At 43.1% G+C, this 23,222-nt stretch overlaps 2 protein-coding genes across 3 annotated transcripts; one reads left to right on the forward strand and one right to left on the reverse strand.

Annotated features, from left to right (window-relative positions):
• Positions 1 to 2,815: 2,815 nt before the first annotated feature.
• LOC135698067 (uncharacterized) lies at positions 2,816 to 7,324 on the forward strand. The gene has a single exon (XM_065217927.1). It carries the CDS (start codon positions 2,816 to 2,818, stop codon positions 7,322 to 7,324), a length of 4,509 nt encoding a protein of 1,502 aa, XP_065073999.1.
• Positions 7,325 to 19,612: 12,288 nt separating this feature from the next.
• LOC135698106 (transmembrane protein 134) lies at positions 19,613 to 21,999 on the reverse strand. 2 transcript variants are annotated; one of them, XM_065217958.1, is made up of 2 exons: positions 21,362 to 21,999; positions 19,613 to 21,081 (listed from the first exon to the last, which is right to left on the reverse strand). In XM_065217958.1, exons 1-2 carry the CDS (start codon positions 21,559 to 21,561, stop codon positions 20,766 to 20,768), a joined length of 516 nt encoding a protein of 171 aa, XP_065074030.1. In that variant the 5' UTR covers positions 21,562 to 21,999; the 3' UTR covers positions 19,613 to 20,765. The 2 variants fall into 2 exon arrangements, with proteins under 2 accessions (XP_065074030.1, XP_065074029.1); XM_065217957.1 differs by having other exon boundaries at positions 19,613 to 21,114.
• Between the last annotated feature and the right edge of the window lie 1,223 nt (positions 22,000 to 23,222).

Here is a 23,222-nt window from a genome sequence, read left to right on the forward strand (position 1 = left end):
ATAAAACAGGTGGTAGTTAGATCCAACAAATTAGTAGCTACGGACCTGCCGGGAATGAATCCGTGTTAATCGGTCGAAATGTGGGTCTTTGTAGCACGCAGAATATGATCGCTGACGATGATCTCGAATAGCTTCGAAGCGGTAGAAAGGCTGGTTATCCCACGGTAGTTTCTGACATCTCGCCGGTCACCGGTTGAAAATGAAGGCTAACGGCTCAGCTACTGCGTTTGCACAGCGACGGAGAACAACAGCAGGAATTCCATCCGGGCCAGGAGCAAATGAACTCTTCAACTTTTTTAATATTTATTTATTATTATTATTATAGTCCATCTGACTTGATAGTCTTAATGAAACACTAAATGTAGTCACTCATTAAAAATTAAAAATTGGCCGACAGCAAACGATGACGAAACCTGGAGGCATTGATGTCATAGTCAAATAGGTCAGAGGCTTCGTTGAATTGATGAATCATGGCGACAAAGGAACTGTTTGCAGCATAGTTGGTTGCATGTACTACTTCATGTAGCAAGATTCTCGGATGGAGTGTTCGGGCAGGAGTATACAGATTAATTTTGGCCAGTAACTCAGGAACATCATATTCTGCGAGCAAAACTTTAGCAACGAAGACGACCTGCGATATGTTTCGTCGCTTAGCAAGAGTATCCAAACTCAGTAAACGACAGCGGTCAGCATACGGTGGTAAATTCAGCGGGTCACTCCATGGAAGATAGCGCAGTGCGTATCTGACGAATTTGCGTTGAACAGCTTTGAATCGTCCACTCCATACTGCTTGGTAGGGATTCCAGACAACACAAGCGAATTCCAGTAGTGAGCGTACCAATGAACAGTAAAGGGCTTTAAAAAACAGAGGATCACGAAATTCCTTAGATATCTTGAACATGAATCCAAGCTGACGATTAGCTTTGTCGATCGTGGTTGAGAAGTGGCGAGTGTATGTGAGCTTTTCATCCAACATGACACCGAGGTCTTTAACGTGATCTGCAGTCCCAGCAACGTTATAATCAAACAAAACGGCAGTCCTAGTTCGATGAAAACTAATTACGCAGCACTTTGAGACGCACAGGACCATAAAATTACGTTCACACCAATCATTAAAGATTTCAAGAAGGTTTTGTAGTTCTAAACAGTCGGCATAGCCTCGAACGACTAGATAAATCTTCAAGTCATCGGCAAAAAACAATTTACCTCCACGCAGTAGAATAAACGTTACATCGTTCACAAATAAAGAGAAGAGCAGTGGTCCCAAAGTGCTACCCTGTGGAACTCCTGATCTGTTCGAGAAACAGTACGATGAGTAGTTTCCAATGCATACAGTAACTTCACGTTGCACGAGGTACGATCTAAGCCAGCTGCAGAAGGAAACAGAACATCCAATTTTTTCAAGCTTTGCTAGCAGAACGTCGTGCACAACTCTATCAAACGCAGCTTTAAGATCAGTGTAGATGGATTCCACTTGAAGTTGCTTGCATACATTTTCCATACAGAACGACGTAAAGCTGACGAGATTAGTTTCCACGGAGCGGCCAATAAAGAAACCATGTTGACATGTACTTATGCAAACAATCTCTCATGTATCAGTGACTCAAACAACTTAGATTCAACCACAAGCGAGGTAATCCCACGGTAGTTTTCAACATTGCGTTTGTCTCCTTTCTTGAAAACAGGGAACATAGTAAAGCGTTTCCATAGTGCGGGAAATTTCTGTTGACGAAGTGACAGGTTGAAGAGCAAGGACAACGGAGCAGCTAAGATATCGGAGCATTTTTTTAGGACAGCACATGGAATAAGACTCGGACCTGGTGAAAATGATGATTTGTACATCTACGGCAATAACATTCATGTTTACGACGTCGGTTGGCACATCACGGACGGCTCGCTCAATTTCTGCTTGCGATGGGGAGTCATTCGAGAAGACGCTTAAGAAGTGCCTAGCAAATAGGCTGCATTTGTCCTCAGTTGTCAATGCTACGTCATTGCCGAGAAACATTTTTGACGGCAGTCCAGTTTCCTTCCTCTTCGTATTCACAAACGACCAGAATACCTTGGGGTGGCATTGCAGATTATGTTGAGTACGAATTACATACCTCTTGTAAAGAAGCTTGTTGTAGTGGCGATAATCATTGCTGGCAATTGAAAAATTTCGCTTGGTAAGGGTACATCGTCGATGAGTGAGAGCACGGAGAGCTCTAGATCGCACTCGTTTCAGGTTGCGGAGAGTAGCGTTAGACCAGGGCGGTTTTCTTGGAGGTAGGCACTTCGGTACTGAAGCACAAACACAGTCGCGCAAAAGACTATTATAGCGAGCGGCTGTTGTATCGATATCAAGGTCATTCAACACGTTCCAGTTGATCCGGGACAAGGAACGCTTCAGCAAACGTCCTCCAACAGTCTTTCAGTCAGCAAACCCAGTACCTCTATTCCGACTGTCTCTCCTACAGCACCTTCTACCGAAACTGCAACAGCTCCTGCCAGTTCGAGCCTCTCGGACAACCCGAATATCTCCGTGGTTGACATCAGTAGTGACGTCTTCTCCCCAGATGCAGCCAGCGACACAACAATCACGCCAGACAACAGCCCGAACTCTGCTAAGAAACCTGACACTCCTTTGCCCAACTTTTCAACGCCAAAAACAAACAAGCGCCCCATCTCGGAACTTGATAACTCACGGCGACCCCCTCGCTCAGCCCAAGTTCCCAAAATACTGAAGCCGCTCCTAAAATCTCCTAAATCACCGGACAAAACGAACGCACCAAAGGAGAAACGGACGTAGTAGCAACTTCTTCTACTATTTCCAATGTCTACGCCACCCACGCCATCCACCCGGACTATTCTAAAGGACCACGCTATTACCACACCACGATCAAACTCCAGCCACCATCATCAGCCGTGTCTGCGATTAGCCTCGGGTAGCCGGGGCCCCATTGGACTGGAAGCTACACCCGAACCAGAACCTTTGGTAACCCCCCGGCGCCCAGGCTATCCAGATGAAGAAATCTGTGCCTTGGGTACGCAGGGCACCGACAGTGCGGACGATAGGACCCCACCGGAACTGGCGGGTACCCTCTGCGACCACAGGACGAAAAATATTGAGAAGAGCCCAGCATTCGGTCCCGGTATTCGGGGCCCCATCGGTGCGGACGCCATTCCCACACCGGAACTGATGGTAACCCCCCGGAGCCGGGGCCTGCCTGGAAGAGGGACGGACAAGGGTGGAAACACCCATACCCCTAAGGACAACGAGGGATCTTCTTTGATTGCGAGGATCGGGACGGAAAAGGGACGTCATTCCCATTCCCCGAAGGATAACGGAAACGAAGAAGGGTCAACATCTGCCGGCCACGCATCGACGAAGCAACGGAACCATCCAAAATTTCTTTCTCCCGTTGGAACATCCCTGCCTTGGGTGGGTGGAACGCCTCCACCTGCCTCTGGTGGGGCTCTGTTTCATTCGGTCCGCGTTCTAAACCCATCGGCAATCTCCGCTGCCGTACTTTCGACACCCGGGTCCGATGGAACTCCCCCGCCTGGCTATCGCGGGTCTCTATCCGACGCCGACTATGCGAACGAAACCGCCGACAACACGGATGAAATCAACGCCTCTGGCCACTACGACGTTCGACATTCCGTCAACATGAGCTGCGAAAGCACCGACTCGGCAACCGCCTTCCCGAAGCCGGCCCTGCCAAAGCCCGTTAACTTTCTGCTTCAATGGAACCTTAACGGGTTCTTCCAACACCTGGCCAATCTGGAACTTCTCTGCCAAGACAGCCTGCCATGGGTGATCGCCCTGCAGGAGGTAAACAAAGTGACGGTGGAACAAATGGACCGTACGTTAGGAAGGAAATACGCATGGATAATGCAGCGTGGTAGCAACTTCCGTCACTCGGTAGCCATTGGAGTCCTACGAGAGGTTGCCTTCCACCCGATTGACGTCGCGTCCGATCTCCCCTTCATCGCCGTCCAGCTAGAAGGCCCTGTCAACATTGCCGTTGCCTGCGCCTACCTGCCATGCGGCCGATTGAATGGCCTCAACAACCAAGTGAAGAGTGCCATCGACAAGCTCCCAGAACCACGAATCCTCGTCGGGGATATGAATGGGCACCATCCCAACTGGGGATGTCCGAGACCGAACAACCGCGGGTCCGCTCTGGCGGACCTTTTTGAAAGCGAAGACCTTGTCGTGCTCAATGACGGGGCACTCACCTTCTTCAATGGACGCCATGCCACCGCCATTGATGTATCCGCTGTCAGCCGAGACGTTGCTGGCAAGTTTCAATGGACCGCCAATTCGGATTTATATGGAAGCGACCACTATCCCATACAGATACAGCTACATGCCGCAGCCGCCCCCGTAACCACCCGTAGGCCACGCTGGAGGTATGACAAAGCTGAATGGGAAGTGTACAGAAACGCCATCCTCTCCGGTATCAGCGAACAGGGTCCCGGTAACATCCCCGACCTGACGAAGACAATCCTCGATGCAGCCGCCGCATCCATTCCCAAGACCAGCAGCATCCCTGGACGAAAAGCCCTTCGATGGTGGACCGAAGAAACGAAGGCAGCCGTGAAAGTCCGACGGAAGGCCCTCCGTAAGCTGAGAAGAACGAAGCCAGACGATCCCGGCCGGGATGGCATTCTCGAACGTTATCGCGGACTGCACATCCAATGCAGGCAAACGATCCGGAGTGCCAAGCAGGAGAGTTGGACGAACTTTCTCGACAGCATAGATGCATCCCAGTCCTCGGCAGATCTTTGGAGCCGTGTAAACGCCCTCAGTGGCAAAAGACGTTCGAGCCCGCTGCAGGTGCAGTCTGAAGATGGCACCATCTCCGAACCAGTAGCCGTTGCCGATGAGCTAGGGAAGTACTTCGCGGAGCTTTCAGCTATCCCTGGATACGGCGAGAACTTTCGTCGCCGCAACAACGCCACACCGGCCTCGATTGGCAACTTTCCCGTACCGGTCGACAACGATAGCGCCAGGATAAACGGTGTTTTCTCCTGGGAGGAACTACAGTTTGCGCTCAGTAAGAGCAAGGGCAAATCGGCGGGTCCCGACGAACTCGGATACCCCCTACTAACACACCTACCGATCGAAGGCCAAGTCCGTATGCTTGAGCTCTTCAACGAACTTTGGACCACCGACTCCTATCCAGCATCGTGGAGGGAAAGCCTGGTCATTCCGATCCCGAAGACTAACGAAACAACGAAAGACGCGACGAAGTTCCGGCCCATTGCCCTCACCTCCTGCATGAGCAAGGTGTTCGAGCGGATGGTGAACCGGAGATTGAAGACCTTTCTGGAGACGAATAGCTTGCTCGATCACCGGCAACACGCCTTCCGTCAAGGATGCGGCACCTCTACCTATTTTGCCACACTGGGAGACGTGCTGAAAGATGCCTTCGACCAGGGACACCACACCGAAATCGTTTCGCTTGACATCTCCAAGGCTTTCAACCGAACCTGGACTCCGGCCGTGCTTGCCCAACTCGTCCGTTGGGGACTTAAGGGACACATGGTCCACTTCGTTCGGAATTTCCTCACCGACCGCTCCTTTCGCGTCGCCATTGGTAACGCCAAATCCAGCAGCTTTCGGGAAGAAACGGGGGTCCCCCAGGGATCCGTGATCTCTGTCACGCTTTTCTTAATTGCGATGAACGGTGTCTTTAACCGGCTACCCAAGAACGTGCACATCTTTGTGTATGCCGACGACGTACTCATCGTGGTAACCGGGCCCACCACAATCCGCACCAGGAACATAGCGCAAGCTGCCGTCACAGCCGTCGTGAAATGGGCCGAAACAGCTGGTTTCCAGCTCTCGGCCAGGAAAAGTGTTAGATGCCACGTCTGCCCGTCCCGACACAGGGTAAGCGGGGCCGCCATCAAGATCGCCGATCAAGCTATCCCCGTTAGGAACTCCGTTCGGATTCTGGGTGTTCTGGTGGACCGCACGTTGTCTTTCGTGCCCCACTTCAACCAGGTGAAGAAGGATTGTAGAAGCAGGGTCAATCTGGTCAGGACCATTTCCAGGCCACACCGATCCAACAACCGGGCAGTTCGCTTCCGTGTCTCGCAAGCCATCATCGACAGCCGGCTGCTGTACGGAACCGAACTTACGTGCATCGCATCGGAGAAGCAGGAGGAAATTCTTGGCCCGACTTCCAACAGTTGTATCCGGATCATTTCCGGTCTCCTACCTTCCACCCCCGCAGATTCTGCGTGTGTTGAAGCAGGGGTTCTACCCTTTCGGTACCGCATCATAAACGCCACGCTGTACAAAGCTGCATCCTTCGCCGCCAAAACAGCAGGGAATGGCAGAGTCTTCCTCCTCGACGAGGGGGATAGAATCATGCAATCGATCGCCAGCATCGACCTCCCCCCGGTGGCTAGGATCCACTGGCACGGAGAGAAGAGTTGGCTCTCTTCCAAACTCATAATCGAAAACGCGATCAAGAATCGATTCAAAGCAGGAGACAACTCTGTAGCCCTACGTTGCACAGTAGCTGAGCTTCTCAGGTCCAAGTTTACCGATTTCACCCACCGGTACACCGATGGTTCCCGATCCAACACGGGCGTTGGCATCGGAGTATCCGGAAGTGGCATACTCGTCAGCAACAGCCTACCACCGCAGTGCTCCGTTTACTCGGCAGAAGCGGCCGCGATCTTCCACGCGGCTACGTCACCAGCTAATCAACCGATTCTTATTTTGACAGATTCGTACAGCGCTATCCAGGAGCTCTGCTCGGCAACTCCCACCCACCCGTGGATTCAGGCTACTGTCAAGTACGCACCCAGTAATACCGTTTTTGCGTGGATACCCGGCCACTGCGGAATTCCCGGAAACGAGGCAGCCGACCAACTCGCTGGAACTGGACCGTCGGGTCCCAGATTCACCGACAAAGTTCCCCTCCAGGACGTCAGACGGTGGATTAAGGCCACCGTTCGGAAGGCATGGACCGACCAATGGGCCAGCACTCGAGGGCCTTTCATCCGGAAAATCAAGGGAACCACGGAGGCATGGACGGACCTCCGAAACCTACCGGACCAGAGGATACTCTCGAGGCTGAGGACTGGACACTGCCGTCTATATCTCAACTTCGGCGGAGGACCCTTCCGCAGGAGCTGCACTATCTGCCACGTTCCGGCAACCGTCGAACACCTACTGTGTGTCTGCCCGGAATTCCAGGACCTCCGGGAGACTTACGGGATTACCTCCAGCATCCGGAACCTGCTCGGAGAGGACTCGCCTGCTGCCGACGCCCTCCTGGTATTCCTGAGGGAGGCGAATTTGTATCATCAAATTTAGTCCGTTTTTGTAGTCAGTTGCTAGTATCAGTTTTTTGTTTGTTTGTTTTCTGCTAGCTGTCGGGACGGCACCGGACGGGATGAGCCTTTGGACCTCGTCACGGTGTCGTCTCGTTCAGGTCATCGTTCCATGTGTTTTAACTTGTTTTTTCGCGAAGAGCCAGGAAAGCTGTATTTTACAGTTTTCAGTAGCAGGAGGGACACCACATGGGATGAATCTTTGACCCTCATAATGGTGGTCACCCTAGATAGTCATTAAGGAAAACGATCAAATTGTTATGCTAAAACTCTGTCAAACAACTCCGTAGGAGGTTCTCCTTCTGAGGCCTCACCCATGACTAAAGAGATGAACTAGCCTCAGGCTAAAAATCTCTAAAATAAAGAAAAAAAAAAAAAAAAAATTCAGCAAACGGAAATCGATCTTCCGGAAATTGAGCCGAGTGGCAGTCATGGTTTCATCAAAACGAATGTGAGATCCGTTCGCGATAGATATATCCAAAGCAGGGTGGAAATTGTCAAGAGGAACGATGACGTCAGGCGCTTCAGCGACGACACAGCCCAGAAGTGCACTTTCGCTAACAAAAACCAAGTCAAGAAAACGAGACTGGAAATTGGGAACAGGGTTTATCTGGCTCAGTCCATGAAAAGTTGTGCCGTCAACAAGCAAGCGGCCGGCAGGAGTAGTTGAAGATGTAATCGGATCTGGAAACGCATAACCCTGGCCTGAGGGTGACCAGTAGACTGATGCAAAATTTGACTTTTTCGCTCCACAGTGCTTAAATGGTTTCAAATCGGGTCCTGATTAACCTCCCAAAGTTACAGCTCATTTGGTTAGAAACAGGCTTCGCACAAGCCATTTGAAGTTTACATGTAAATTACTATGGGAAATCCCAACTTTTAGTTCATTGCCTTCTAGTCTTTTTCCATATTGAGCTACAAAACAGTTCGATAGCCACTCTTATAGAAAATTTTCTCAGCTACAACTTTGCTGAAGTTCATTTCTATGTAAAACGAGACAGGAAAATGTTATTAATTATTTAAGAAATTGGTAAACTTATGACATGATTAAGCAGCTGCTCTGTAGGCAACACTGTATTTTGTAGTGTGACATAGTAGCCATGATTTTTGTGTCCTATTCAAAGCCCCAGAAACACCAATTTTGCCTGCTGAGCAGTTGATTGAGCATGATCATAAGACATCAGCGCATTGAACCATTGATAACTTTCGATCCTTGCATTTAATCAAAAAGTGGTCTTCAGCAAAGTTGTAGCTGGGAGAATTTTCTACAAGTACAGTTGAAAGTTTTTGAAGCAGACCGATGTGGTGAATTATTAGATAGACATGAACAAAAATCTTGGTTTTACCATAGTAATTCCCATACAAACTTCAAATGGTTTGTGCCATCTCAGTTTCTCACCAAATGGGTTCAAATTTTGAGAGGGTAGTCAGGATACGATATGGAATCGTTTAAGTATTGTGGAGCGAAAATTTTAAATTTTGCATCACTCTAGTGACCAGCTAAACCCAGGCAGATTAAAATCACCAAGCAGAAGAAGCACATCCGTTATATCAGCCATGGACGATGCAAATTCTGTAGCATCCAGATGAAGCTGCATTGTGCTGCAGTCATGTCGACGTTCAGGGGGAATATACACCGCTCCAGAGGATGTTCCGCGAAGTGAGGCTGACCTTAACCCAAACCGCTTCAATTGTAGTAAATAGTTCGTTGCCGATTACGCAGGAGGCGAATGCGTTGGAAACAGCGATAAGGACACCACCACCGCGAGTACGAATGCTGTTGGATGAATTACAGTCTAATCTGTAGACAGTAAAAGAGTCACCAAACAGTTGCACTGAATTGATCCTCCCATCGAGCCAAGTTTCCGTGAATACATAAACGTCATATTCCCCGTCAAGCGCAGCCAGATAAACATCGTCCAATTTAGTCATGAGCCCCCTGGTGTTCTGATAATAGACTCGTAAACCGCTAGAATATACCGTGGACTTATCAACAAGCAGTGTTGTCAGATTTTTTTTTGACGCACCGATAATCATTGCAGGTAATATTTCGAACGTGTCCAGATCAACTGCGTCGGGCGGAATTGACGGATTTTTCCTCTTGCTATTTACGAAGCCCCAAAAGTATTTTGGGGCCTCCCTTAGCTCAGTCGGTAAAGGCGCAGCTTCAAAGCAAGACCATGCTGGAGGTAGCTGGGTTCAATTCCCAGTCCGGTCTAGGAATTTTTCGGGTTGGAAAATTTCTCGACTTCCCTGGGCATAGAAGTATGATTGGACTTGCCACACAATTATACCAATGCAAAAATGGTACAGGCATCGAAAACTCTCAATTAATAACTGTGGAAGTGCATCTAGAACACTAAGTTGAGAGCACGCAATAAGCTAATATGCGATATGCAATAAGCTTGAAATGCGAAGAAGAAGAAGAAGCAAAAGTATTTTGGATCCCGGCGTAAACCAAACTGCACCCGTAGACATGGACGATGCTCGAGGAGGACCTGCAAGCACGGTGTTTGGAGTAGAAGAATGGACCACAAACTGGCGCAACTCTAATGGGTTGGTTCACCATCCAGTATCCAGAAAGTCCCTATGGGCGGGAAGATTGCCGGATAATAATCCCGCAAAAATGGTGTTCACCTCAAATCCGGCTGGAACAAGAGGCAGAGGAACGCAGCGTGCTAGGTGGTTGGACCAAGTGGAGCAAGATCTAGGAAGTGTGGGACACTGAGGAGACAAGCAGGCAGCGATCGAGTTAGTTGGCGCAACATTGTTATGTAGGTCAAATCCTAAGGGACGTCGGACCAGCAAAAGTATGTAAATCATGTATAAATTCAAAGTGTTTTATGTTACTTCATACGCGAAGTTTGCGATTTTCAGAGCTGGTTGAAAATGCTAACATTAAGCTTTAGTATGATAATGTATTAGCTAGAGAATGATCTTTAGAAGAGGGTAGTTGGATAGTTCCGTTAGAGTACGGCAGTATGAAAATTGAATAGAAGTTGAAAATGAGCGAAGGGCCATTAATGCGACAGTATAAAGACAAACGCACACCTTTTGCCTAACCCGTACGATGTGCGCGGAGTGAAGTATGTCTTCAAGTCTACAGGCAAAAGATGTGAGTCCGCCTTCAGCTCATTACTGACCGCGGCTGGGGAATAGTTCTAACGACGTTTCATCACTACCTAAAGCCCCACGTTGCGAGAGGATTTCCAGTCGATGGTGTGTTATAATGCAGTTCTTCTTTACGCAATTATTGTGTTGCTCCTCTCGTCATGACCAACGTGGTCATCTCAGAGAGAAAGCAGTAGGGTGGTTGTTGCGTGCTGTACCATCATCAGCATTGTTGACGGCTACTCCCGCCTTGAGTTGCTATGAATGAATGTTTTTATATTACTTCATACGCGAAGTTTGCGATTTTCAGAGTTGTTTTGAAATGCTAACATGAAGCTTTAGTATGATAATTTATTAGCTAGTCGCATTAATGGCCCTTCGCTCATTTTCAACTTCTATTCAATTTTCATACTACCGTACTCTAACGGAACTATCCAACTACCCTCTTCTAAAGATCATTCTCTAGCCTAGCTAATAAATTATCACACTAAAGCTTCATGTTAGCATTTTCAACCAACTCTCAAGTATAAATGTTAAATTCGGAATATTACATTGCATAAAAACCTGCACGATCAACTTCACACCAGAATTGATAATTTACATTTTTAACGAAGACTACAAATCAAGAAGACTGGCAGCTGTTCCCTTCTCCCATACAAATTTCAAACGTCACTAATAACAGCGCCTCTGTCAATCAAAGGTGGAACTTTGAAGCACAAGTGTTAGTGAGACTGCTCATAAACAGTGACTGTGTGTGTGTGACCTAATGCCACCGAAACGAATAATCATAACACGGTACTCGTTGTTTTTGTTTTGCTCTACAAAATTTCACGGCAATTTGTATCCTAATTACAGCAAGTCGGTGGTTTTCCAACTCCAAACCGAAAAACTTGTCATGGTGGATCAAGTAGATGATTGAAACTTGGATCGATACCTAGTGAAAGAACTTTTACTTGTGTACGATGAACCGAAATATTGTTTACCCTGCCTGTTGGAAGCAATCAATTATAAGGAATTGGAAGCTCCCATTACCATTTAGTGAACTACTGTCATTCGGAAACTGCTGAAAATTCAAGGATTCAAAAAGAAGAAAGATTCGATGACTACATCACGATCCAACGGAAGGCGTAGCATGATCTAATGTTGGAGAAAATGAATATGAAAGGTTGAAATGCACACAAATGCATCACTAAAGGGCTTAGGAAATGTGGAAGATAATTCTGAGTTAGCAAATAAATGATCGAGGAAAGTCCTACCATCATTGTGAATGGCATCATTGCCATAGTTTTAATTTTCAGCACAAATTTACTTACGCATTTGTTCAATTTCTGTTGAAATTTTACTCGTTATCAGCATAAAGCAATGAAAGAAACGTTCCGCTTTTTACAACAATCATAACAAAACCAATAATTGGATTGCTTAGGGATATTTAGGTAAATACATATTCGTTATCTACATTAAAAATGGATCCGAAATCCTAAATTTCATCAATTTTGGCACACTGGAACTATTTTAAATAAACACGATTACATAAGCAAAAATCACCGTCTTAGCGCCCCTTGGTGGGCTTTGTATGGGAGCGAGCTGTCAACGAATAGATTTAGTGTCAACGATCAAAACTTTAAATCTTGATTAAAAAATCGAGATGAATGTCTACGGGATCGATACAAATATAGTTGTTCTCAGAAAACGGAGCTCTATCAGATGCTGTATGTATATAGGAGATATATTTATTGATGTTAAACAACCCAATTGACAGCTATTTATTTCTACCTATATGTGTGAATGCAATCGTGAATTAACACACACCATCATACACGGGTTCCACTTTTGCATAGAAGAGGTGTTGCCGTTACTGTCTCCTGATTTTTGGCAGAGTTGCCAGTCTTCTTGATTTGTAGTCTTCGTTTTTAATCTAATTTTAATTCTAAAAAAAACCAGAAATTGAAATTTCAAAACTAAGCAATTGCTGGTACAGGTTTGAGAGGTATTTGTTTGTATGCCAAATAGTTGGAAAATATTCAGGTTAAATCGTTAAAAAGTGATCAACTTCCCCCCGTTTAACGGTACCTATTTCAATTCAATGAAACAATGAAACAAGGCATGTCATCATTTGCCCAGCTGCCATTGGGAATTTCTTTCGCAGGGCAATCAAATTCCTTACAACGTTACTTGAAATAATTACTAGTTCTATAAATGTTTATTCGAGCTTTATCCAATTTTGTATATCCTTAAATTATATAGTTTAATTGCCGTATTAGATATTGTTTTTTAAATCTAGTCAACGCCTACAGCGTAACATAATCATAACAGTACATTTACAGTGTTTTTTTTGTTGTGTGTGTGACGGTGGTATTACCGTTAAAATGCTGAATCAATTTGTTTTGGTTGTTGACTTTGCTATCCGTTATGTTGCTCAACTCTAGATTGTTAAAATTTGAAAATAATTCAACAAAACAGGAAAAATTCCACTCTCAGTCCAATGAATTGTCATGTTTATTATGTAATATAAAGAAGGTAGGTGTGTACACGAATACTTAGTTTTATTATGTTGCTTGATGATCGAATAATCAATGTTTTCGTTTTTGTATTCGTCTTTCGATCCATATACAAATGGTTGAGATTCTCAAGGTCCCAGTGAGAAAAAAAAGAGTGCAAATATTTTATTTAAATACGGTTGTACCAAAAGTAAACGTAGCTCAAAGTTAAGTAGCTCGGTAAGTCGTTATGTCGAATAGTTTCCTGTCTACAAAATTACCTAAATACAAACTTTTTCACTTGTTTTGCGTCTTCTTGATCGCGGAAGCCTTATTTTTTTAAATAGGGATTTAGGTTTTGCTATCGATATAGGTATTAATATCATGTACAGTTGTGAATCTTATGGGTATCACTTCGTATTTGCCTATATGGTCAAAAATTCTAAATTTGCGGGTTTTGTATGTGTGTGTGTGTTTGAATACACTTTCAAGGTTAGATTTGCAGTAAAAAGCTTCACAGTTAGTAAAAAGCTGTTCCATACGGTAGTACATATTTCATAAATCGCGCATCCAGTCTCGTCCTGTTCCATCTGCAAATACTGATTCGGGGGAGTGCTTTGAGGTGGAAAAGTGGACATTTTCACTAGGCGTGTTTTAAATTGCTTATTTTCTATTGTTTCTCTTTCTCTCGCTCTATCATATGTGGTGTTTTTCGTCATGCAATGTATTCAAATTTCATAAATCTCAACTGTTGTATGTTATGCATGCAAGTTACTGTTTGGAAGAAAGACTTCATGTCCCTTTATGAGTTCTCTACAGGTTATAATTTTTCGAGTATCAAAACTGACAATGGCACAATTATACAATTTGGTTCCGAAAGGGCTGTACGACTGCTTCGAGCAGGCAGGTTGATCTCACAAACAATCACGAAGAGCTCCGGCAGCAGAATGCTAATAAGCCGCTAACCATTTTCGTACTGCTGTGTTTGTCATTCCGATTCGCTACTTTTTATTTGGCTGCGGTGTCTTCCATCCAGTAGCTAGGGTGGGTTGGAGGAGAAATCCACAGTTTGCCCGTTTGATTCGCGTGCCGCGTCGCTTTTGCCGATTCTACTAATATACCTAGTTTGACTGTAGAAACGTACCGTCCAACCGCTCGCCGCTATTGCGACGGACTTGACTTGGCATGGTGTCACCAATATTTAGTCGTTATCACATGCGACACCTTGCGTGACCGGTAGTGGGTGGTAATAGGCTGTAATACTGGGGTGTCACAGGTTTTTAGCGAAGCGGAAATGGATTTACTCTTGTCACTTTTGTGGCAGAAACGCGAAATATTTACGGAAACATTTTCGTCTCTTAAACGGTCAGAATTCCTAGGAAAATAGCTATCTTAAGTACCCAACAAACAATTATTAAAGACTGAATAAGCCCTTTTAAGCTGAAGAAGCCCACTTTTGCCTGAATAAGCTCTTATTATGCATCCAATGCTTGTTGGGTAGATCATTGATTCAACATATTTTATGAATTGTAGTTTTTAGGAGTGTTCATTTCATATGAGCTAGGATAGGATTTCCAATGTTAGTGGGGTTCCTTATAGTTGCTGTATATATTAATTTTCAATCCATATTTCCCCAAAATATGTTTAATTTACATATTTAAACCATCAGATGAGTTGACGGAAAACAATCAATTTACAGAAATCCCAATTTTCAATCGGCAAATCCATACATATCATTGCTTAAAGCTGTCCAAACAGATGAATACTTTAAATTTATGTTTTTCCTTGATTTCGGTCAATCTTATTTTCCGTACTGAGCACCAATGCTACCGACGCCAGAAAGGCAACTCCCACACTTGGACCCTACTTGTCGACTTATCAACTCATGGACCGGGAGCAACGGCTTTACTTCCCTTCCGAAGGAAGGTGTGATCCGACTGGGATTGAAGCTGGGCCCTTTGGAGTACCACTACACCATCGGCGCCGCTAAGTTAAATTTAAATAAACTTTAACTACTTTCGAAAAACTCAGTTATGAAATAAAAATAGACTAACTATTTCAGGCTCCAATTTAATAAAATACAAGTCATGAGTGACTGAAAATATGTTAAATTGACTATAATGAACAGACATAAACATAAATTTGCCTCATGTCAAAAATTAACGAAAATTTTATTTATTTTAGGAGTAGTGGCAATCGAAAGAGATAGTCCAATCTTTACTTTTCTCATATTCGAGAATTTTTTTTCCTGGAAAACCCAGGAAAAACATGAGGCAAATTACTCATCGCTGAGTTACTGCACTTTTTACGATTTATGAGTAAACTGACCACTTTGTCAAGCAGTTTTGGCGTGACTTTCTACCAGCGATTTCACAAAACTGGACCAACTAATTTCTATTTTTTTATGAAACGCACAAATGTTGGCCTCTTTTCTCGTGGTTCTAGAAGAAAAAATCTCAAAATAATGTTTTATTTCAAAGTTCGAGTGGTAGTAAACGTCATTTTAACTGCTCGAATGAAGTGGTTAACTGAACTCAAATTTGGGTTGATCTCATTGGCCGTGTATGACCGGGCTATCAGATACACGCTATTTCTAAATCACCCAAATTTGAGTAGGATCTTATAAAAATTAGTAAAATAACTTGGGATTGACAAGTTGGTAAATGAATAACAACGATCGGATTAAGGTTGACGTTGTCCATTTGTCAACTTGTTATTCCCAACATAGTTTACTCAATTTTGAGTAGCTTCACTTTTGACCAGATTTTAGTGGATTCTACTCAAATTTGGGTAGTTTATAAATAGCGTGTATAGTAAACACAGTATCCACCAAGGGATAAGTCACTCAGCACATTGTGCCGAAATTAGATTCGGAACAGCTTGGGCACATCCTTCGACACACCTTCGACTCAATCTCGTAGGCATTGGATTGTTGTAAATAAAATGGGAGCACTACTGGACAACTGCCATTGAAGTCGTTCACAACATTACGTGCTGTTTGACTGTATATTCAGGAACATAATGTAATTGAAAATTCCAGAGCAACTCAGACCAGCACTTCACTTATAGATCTAAATACGAAATGTAGATTCTAGAGTGGGCTCAAGAGAAAGAGGGAGTTGATCAGACCCCATTAGTATCCTTAATTCAAATAATACTGCAAATCAAACAAAACAAACCAAAGAAGTCTATTGATCTTCCTCTATAGTCGGTCTCAAAAAATGCTCCCCACCGGTTCCAACTCTTTCCGGCCGCTGATTGACCGATGCTTTTCACATCACGAAAGGCAAGGTTTCTGGTCTGCCTTTGAGGGCATTATAAAACACTAAAACACAAGACTTTTTTCAAAAACACCACAATTACGCACATCCGTCACTTCTCGCATCATCCTCGATCCCATTTATCCTTGCAATTTCAAACCAAAACATTCAAGGTGTCAGATATACCGGGTTGCCGGGATGGGTATTTTACAAACAATCGCAGCTTGCTCTATGACCGGCACAATCGGCACACTTGCGTCAAAGTGACAAAAAATATCACCTAAGATTGGGGTGACTTACCCCTTGGTATCCACGCTATTTTAAATTCCACCCAATTTTGGACAGAATCCACCCATATATATCAATCAAAACTGAATCTACCCAAAAATAGGTAAACTGTGTTGAGAGTGACAAATGAACAACGACGATCGCATGGTAAAACAACTTTGTCACTACATGGGCGAGTGCGGTTTTAGAGCAAATTGTAAATAAACTCGGTTCCTGTCCCATACAAAAATCCAACATGGCTGAATCATGAATTTTACACATTAGAACACCTATGGACCAGTGCACCGATGAATTTGAGTTCACTCACTCGCAGTGGCGCCGCGTAACCTCACTTTTTACCTGTGCACCAACTTTCAAAAACAGATTTAATGCCATATTCATACTCGAATCGGTTGAAAAACACACTTAATCTTCTAGTTAACTCGATATCTATCGATTGCAAGCAATATTTTGATAATTGTTTATGTTTTGAGAGTTGGTGCACACGTAGATTGAGGTTAAGGCGACGCCACTGCTCACTCGAGAATAAGTGACACAAGCTGCGGGCAATGTTTACTAATCATGAACACTAAATGTCCATGAAAAATGAATAATGAACATTTAGTATTCATGATTAGTAAACATTGCCCGCAGCTTGTGTCACTTTTTCTCAAATGAGTGAACTCAAATCCATCGGTGCACTCGTCCATAGACGAGTGCACCGATGAATTAGAGTTCATGAACTGAAGAAAATTTGACAGGAGAGCGGGGCAATGTTTACTTAAAATGAACACTAAATATTCATTATTAATGAACATTGATCAGTACATGAACTCAAATCAATCGATGCAGTCGTCTACATGTAGTTACATTGGTCGATCGGATTCATATCGGTGATGTACTTTTTCAATTTGTCCCCAACACAGTTAACCAATTTTTAGGCGAGGGGGACGACTCTATCTACGATGCAGGAAATATTGTTTTGCTGTGGTTAGCTGCGCGTACGCTGAGTAGATAGAAAGAAGATTTATCACGATTTTGAAGAATTCCTGCAAAAAGATGATGCGCGATGCAAGTAGGTGCGAGAAATTAAAGAAGATTTTTCGAAGATTTATTCGCTAGTGTGAGATTTTTTTAGCATCTAGAATTGAGATTTAGATGTGTCGCCCCCTTATTTTTAGGTAGGTTCAGTTTTGACCGATCAGGGTGTATTCTACCGAAGACATCAAAGCGTTACTTCCAGCTTCACTCGAGCGCAGCACTACTGTATCTGTCGCTTGGATTCTGACAGAGTTGCCAGTATTCTTGATATGTTGTCTTCGATTCTACCCAAATGTAGGTAGTTTTGAAATAAAGTGTAACGAACAAAAATTCTGTGAAACTGTGAAACTGTGCACTGAACGAAAAAAAAAAACATCGAATAATTATTGCATTGCTCGAGCCCACGCTTTCAAAATTCGGATGATTCATCGTCAGCTGATGACTGGCATCCAAATTTCGTATTGTAGTCATTGTTTACATTTCCGTATTGTATATCTATGATAAGCCATTCCATCTTGGATTTACAAATCGATTGTTGGTAGAGGAAACTTCGTTTAGTATGAAATAGGCAATCTTCGGTTTCCACGTTTTACCAATATTCGTACCACCTCTTAAAGGTGACTATGTTTCCACCTCGTTTGTCAGCTCAGATCAGCTAATGACGCTCGATAGAATTATTAACATCATCGTTTTGGATGATTTGCGTTAAGGGGCTGAACCAATTCTACAGAAAGCATTGCGTATTTCATCTGAGGTCCGTTCGTTTCTCGTATCAAGAACAACATGTGAAAAGGGCATACAAGCTTTTTGTAAACAAACCTTCTTATGCCCTTTTTACGCCACCCATATGACACCAACGCAAACCATCAAAATCACCGGGCAGGGGAAAGATAATGAAAATGATCTTTAAAATTTGTCGAACCTCTTAACGGAATCCCTTTATGAAGAGCTTTGAGTGTGTTGGTTTATTTCCTTTAAATTCCGTTATAATTGCTAATCTTTTGACAGATACGCGTATTTCGTCTCCTACTTGCAGACTTCATCCGTGCCAATGTCTTCATAATGAAAACGAGCTATTTAACCACAGACAAACAGACGTAACTCTTTGAAAAAGTTTTTCTTGAAAACATAGTATCTCAAAACATATGACCTCAGTAACGACATCTCTCGGGCTTCTCGCGGAAAACAAGCTTGCTCGCTAGCTCGCAAACAATATTGCATAAAAGTTCTATAGAATGTATAGAAACGTCAAAGTGATCCGATGCCAGCGCTGCGGCGAGTAGTTCGCGGAACTGATAATATTCAAATCAACCGTTAAATGCATGTACGAAGATACACAATGAAGAGTTACGTCTGTTTGTCTGTGATTTAACTTTTTGAGAATAATGTACCAACTAATTCCAATGGTAATATTCGGTTTGATGATTGTTCTGCAGGTTATTACACTAATCAATATCCAAACAGCCCAACAGGATTTTCTTCAGCAAGAAATCCCTCAACGATTGATTTGGACTTAACTGATTCATGTCAACTTTGTAGCCACCCATGCTGATTACCTTCCAGTAACTATTCAAATATCCCAAGAAATAATTTTTAATCCCAACAGCTCTACTTTCAATTACCATAGACCTGATTGGGAGCAATATCGAACATTTATGGAATATAGCTTTGATCCAAACATACCTTTGCAAACCAAATATGATGTTAATTATGCTCTTGGATCTCTGACTACTTCTATAGTTGATGCAAGAGCTGCCTCAGTACCAAAATGCGAGGTTAAATTTGATTCATCTATAATAAAAGACGCTCTTCGGCTCTTGTTCCGTCTGCAAAATGTCCGTAGGAGGCATATCAAAGAACACGCGATCCTGCCATGAAATTTAAATTAAACTATTTAACAAATGTTTCCATTTAGGAGTTGTTCCAATTTTTAAGCCGGATAAAAATTCAGCTGAAGCTTCTAGCTATCGTCCAATAAGTTTGCTTTCTTCAATAGATAAACTTTTTGAAAAGATGATTTTAAATAGACAGATGCTTCACATCAATACGAACGCAATTTTTGCAGATGACCAGTTTGTATTTCGCCATGGGCATTCAACTACTCATCAACTCTTAAGATTGATTCCTTCAAACAAATCTGCAGGCTGCTCAACTGGAGTTGCTCTTCTAAACATAGAAAAAGCATGCGACAGTGTTTGGCATAAAGGTTTGATTGCTAGATTGGAAAAGTTTAATTTTCCACTCTATACTATGAAATTAGTTCAAAATTATTTAACTGACAGAACTCTGCAGGTAAATTATCAAAATTCTAAATCTGAACGACTACCTTTTAGAGCTGGAGTCCCCCAGGGTAGCATTCTTGGGACTATATTGTATGACATTTTCATTTCGGACCTCCCTGATTTGAATCAGGGTTGCCACAAATCTTTGTTCGCTGATGACACAGGCATTTCCGCTAAAGGAAAAAGTCTTCGTGTTATTTGCAGCAGACTGCAGAAAAGTTTAGATGTTTTCTCTTCTTATTTACAAAAATGGAAGATTTCTCCCAACGCTCAACTTAGTGTTCTAGATGCACTTCCACGGTTATTAATTGAGAGCTTTCGATGCATGTACCATTTTTGCATTGAACCCAGCTCGAGAGTTAACATTATAAAATGCTATCAAATCCAAAATTATCATAAAGTTAAATCAGTGGCTCAGTAAGCGACGGTGTATCTTACCAATGTCCGAAATTTTGATTTGCTTAGCAATGTAAATATGCCCAATATTTGCCGATGAACTGGATGAACACTCCTAAATTTTACCGAAAAGAAAATAAATAACGAGCAGCACTCAAGAACTCCACACCCAGTACAGTAGCACATCTTAACATTTTTCGACAAAATATCAATTGAGAGCATTAGGTTATTAGTCTTGTTCAATTCGAATAAAAATATATTGAGTTCTATTATGAAAATTACTTCTATACATAAGAGAGTGTATATATCGCCTAACCGTTACAAGATAAAAAATAATTTATTAGCTCAAATCTCTTCACTGGATAGAAAGAGAGCTACTGTGTCTAATTAAATTTCGAAAAATAAAAAAGGTACCTAACCGACTTACAGTTTAATCACATCTCATTATGCTGAGTTTTATGTTCAATGAGTTCTTCCAAGCCCTTCAAACCGATCCTTCTCCCGAGGGAAGGAAGTATGAGCAAACTTGTGTAGTATATTTTCTTCGTACAGCAAAACGATTTTCTGCTTCTGCTTCTTCTTCTATTGCCTTACGTGAACAAAGGCAGATGGTAGAAGTCGAATCCCCGGTAGCCCCGTGCGGCCAGCCAGATGTACACGACGTGATACGCTCCCGGCACGAAACAGATGAATCCGGCTACGAAGAACACGGCAGCCTGGGACCCGTTGTGTGGTTCAGCGATTGCGTACGCTCCCATCGCTATCAGGCCGGTTCCGATGACTAGTAGAGTGGCGGCGGCTAGTACGGTTCGCCAGTTTTCACGGACTTTCGGATGGCGCCAACAGTAGGTGTAGGTGTCATTGGAGGACAGGTTGCCGTATTCCTGTATTAACGAGTCGCTATCCCTGGAGGTGGTATCATCGGTGTACTTTAGCGTCCTGAGTTTACGTTCGGGGGAAGTTGAAGCGTATAGACCCAAGCACCATTACGGAAGGGAGGTGATAGTGGTAGTGTGAGGGAAAAGAAAAGAGAAAACCAGATTCTGGAATCACTATTCCGACGTGGGAGGTGTGCAGTCCACCGGTTCCTTCTTTGTTAGTGTTAGGTTCGTGATTGCCAAAGCACCCTACTTCCTAGCAAAATCTACCAGGTAATTACAAACCACACAAATAAAAGCCCGCTTACCTCTGATCGTGATGTACCCGTATGGACACATCATCCGGGGATCTGGCCTTGGCCCGCATCGGCGTTGATATCACAGTTGATCCGTAAACTTTGATTACCTCATCCGTTTCTTCCTCGAAGGCATCGTGAATCGAGAAACGTTTGTTGGGCTCCCTACCACTCGCGGCGCTGGAACCACGGAAACTCCCGGCGGAATTCATTGTGTGGCTAAGACTACTTCCTAATTCGATTTAAAAATGTATCAAATCCACGCACTCTTGGACACAGATTCTCAGCGACGACAGATGGGACGGAATCACGTCGTATGTTTTCGATTGCTTGAATTGCTCAAAAGCGCAAAGTTGGTTTTCACTTCTATTTACCAGAGAAAAAAAACACTATAAACCACACCAAAGCACAGACATGTTAATTTTTTTTAACTCTTTCTATTTGCGGATGATGAGCACAAATTGAGCACTTTGACGGCAGCCCGTCCGGTTGCAGCAGGTCTTTGTACAATTCGATGCGCGAATACGCACTTGATCACAATTTTCAAAAGGAGCTGCAATTTTTCACGATTTTCAACATAAATTTTCTCTTATTGACCATAATAAACGAAACTTGCGAAAATTTTAATGTTTTGCTTCGCTTTGAGTGTTGATTTTTTTTTCGACTCACTTGACAGTTTGACAGCAACATTAAAAGAAAATAAAATAATTTCAGTTCAATGGCTTCGTCGATTGTTGATGTTTTAAAATTTTATCGATGAACAACAATCGCACTGGGGGTTCAACGAAGCGATGCAGAATCATTAAAATATTATTGTCGTTATTATCCCTAATAAAATAACTATAAAAGAGAGTATCATCCAAACAATTCGTGGGATGGTTTATCCATCCGGGATATAGTTCGTTTATAGTATTTGTTTATTAGTTATTGTTATGATTTTTTGTTATGTGTCACTGTATACATGACGGTCATTGGCATATGTAAAGCATATGATGTTTATATGTTGTTTATTAAATTTGAACAATATACAGGTATACCAACCGGTGGAAACTAACGATTTTAAATTGGCTCACTACTTGACTAGCCTATTGACACAAACGAAGTGACAGACGACTAACTGGCGAAGAAATCAATTAAATTAATGTGGTTTGCTGTAATGGAATTTTCTTAGAAGCTTGTGTCCTTCGTCGATGTCTCGCAAATGACCATTCAATCACAATACCATCGAACAGATGGGGGCATCTTCCATCTATAGTCGCTATATTCATAGTCTGGCGAATAGAATCTCGGGAACCAATTGAACTGTCAAATAGCGCAACAAATCGAACAAATCACGACCAACAACAGAAAAGAGCACAACAGCTATTGCGAACAAAACTTAGGAAACCCTTTTCTCATGACTCAAGGCTCGTCTGCGCAAACTAACACCATCTTTGGGTTGGGGAAAGTTTCCCTTATCCGATGATGCTGGTAATTTTCGTTCGATTGGCGAAGAAAGAATAATCAACGTTTTGTTTATAAAAGTTGATAGTACCTTTTCAATTGTTGGTCTAAAATATATTGAATTGGTTCGGCTTTTTGATAGATCGAAATTCTATCCAAAAGACTATGAATATAGCGACTATACTTCCATCTACATGTAATAATATTTGCTAGAGGTGCGACACATCTAAAGCTGTGAACCATTTGACGAGTTAAATTTAACTCATGGTTAAAAGCGAGGGAGCGACACATCTAAATCTCAATTCTAGATGCTCAAAAAATCTCTCACTAGCGAATCAATCTTCGAAAAATCTTCTTGCGTTTTTTGCATCTACATGCATCGTGCATCATCTTTTTGCAAGAAATCTTCAGAATCGTCATCAATCTTCTT

Source organism: Ochlerotatus camptorhynchus, unplaced genomic scaffold (genome assembly GCF_037179485.1).
Source record: "Ochlerotatus camptorhynchus isolate MF236.1 unplaced genomic scaffold, CSIRO-AGI_Acam_v1.1 ptg000082l, whole genome shotgun sequence".
NCBI classification, from domain to species: domain Eukaryota; kingdom Metazoa; phylum Arthropoda; class Insecta; order Diptera; family Culicidae; genus Ochlerotatus; species Ochlerotatus camptorhynchus.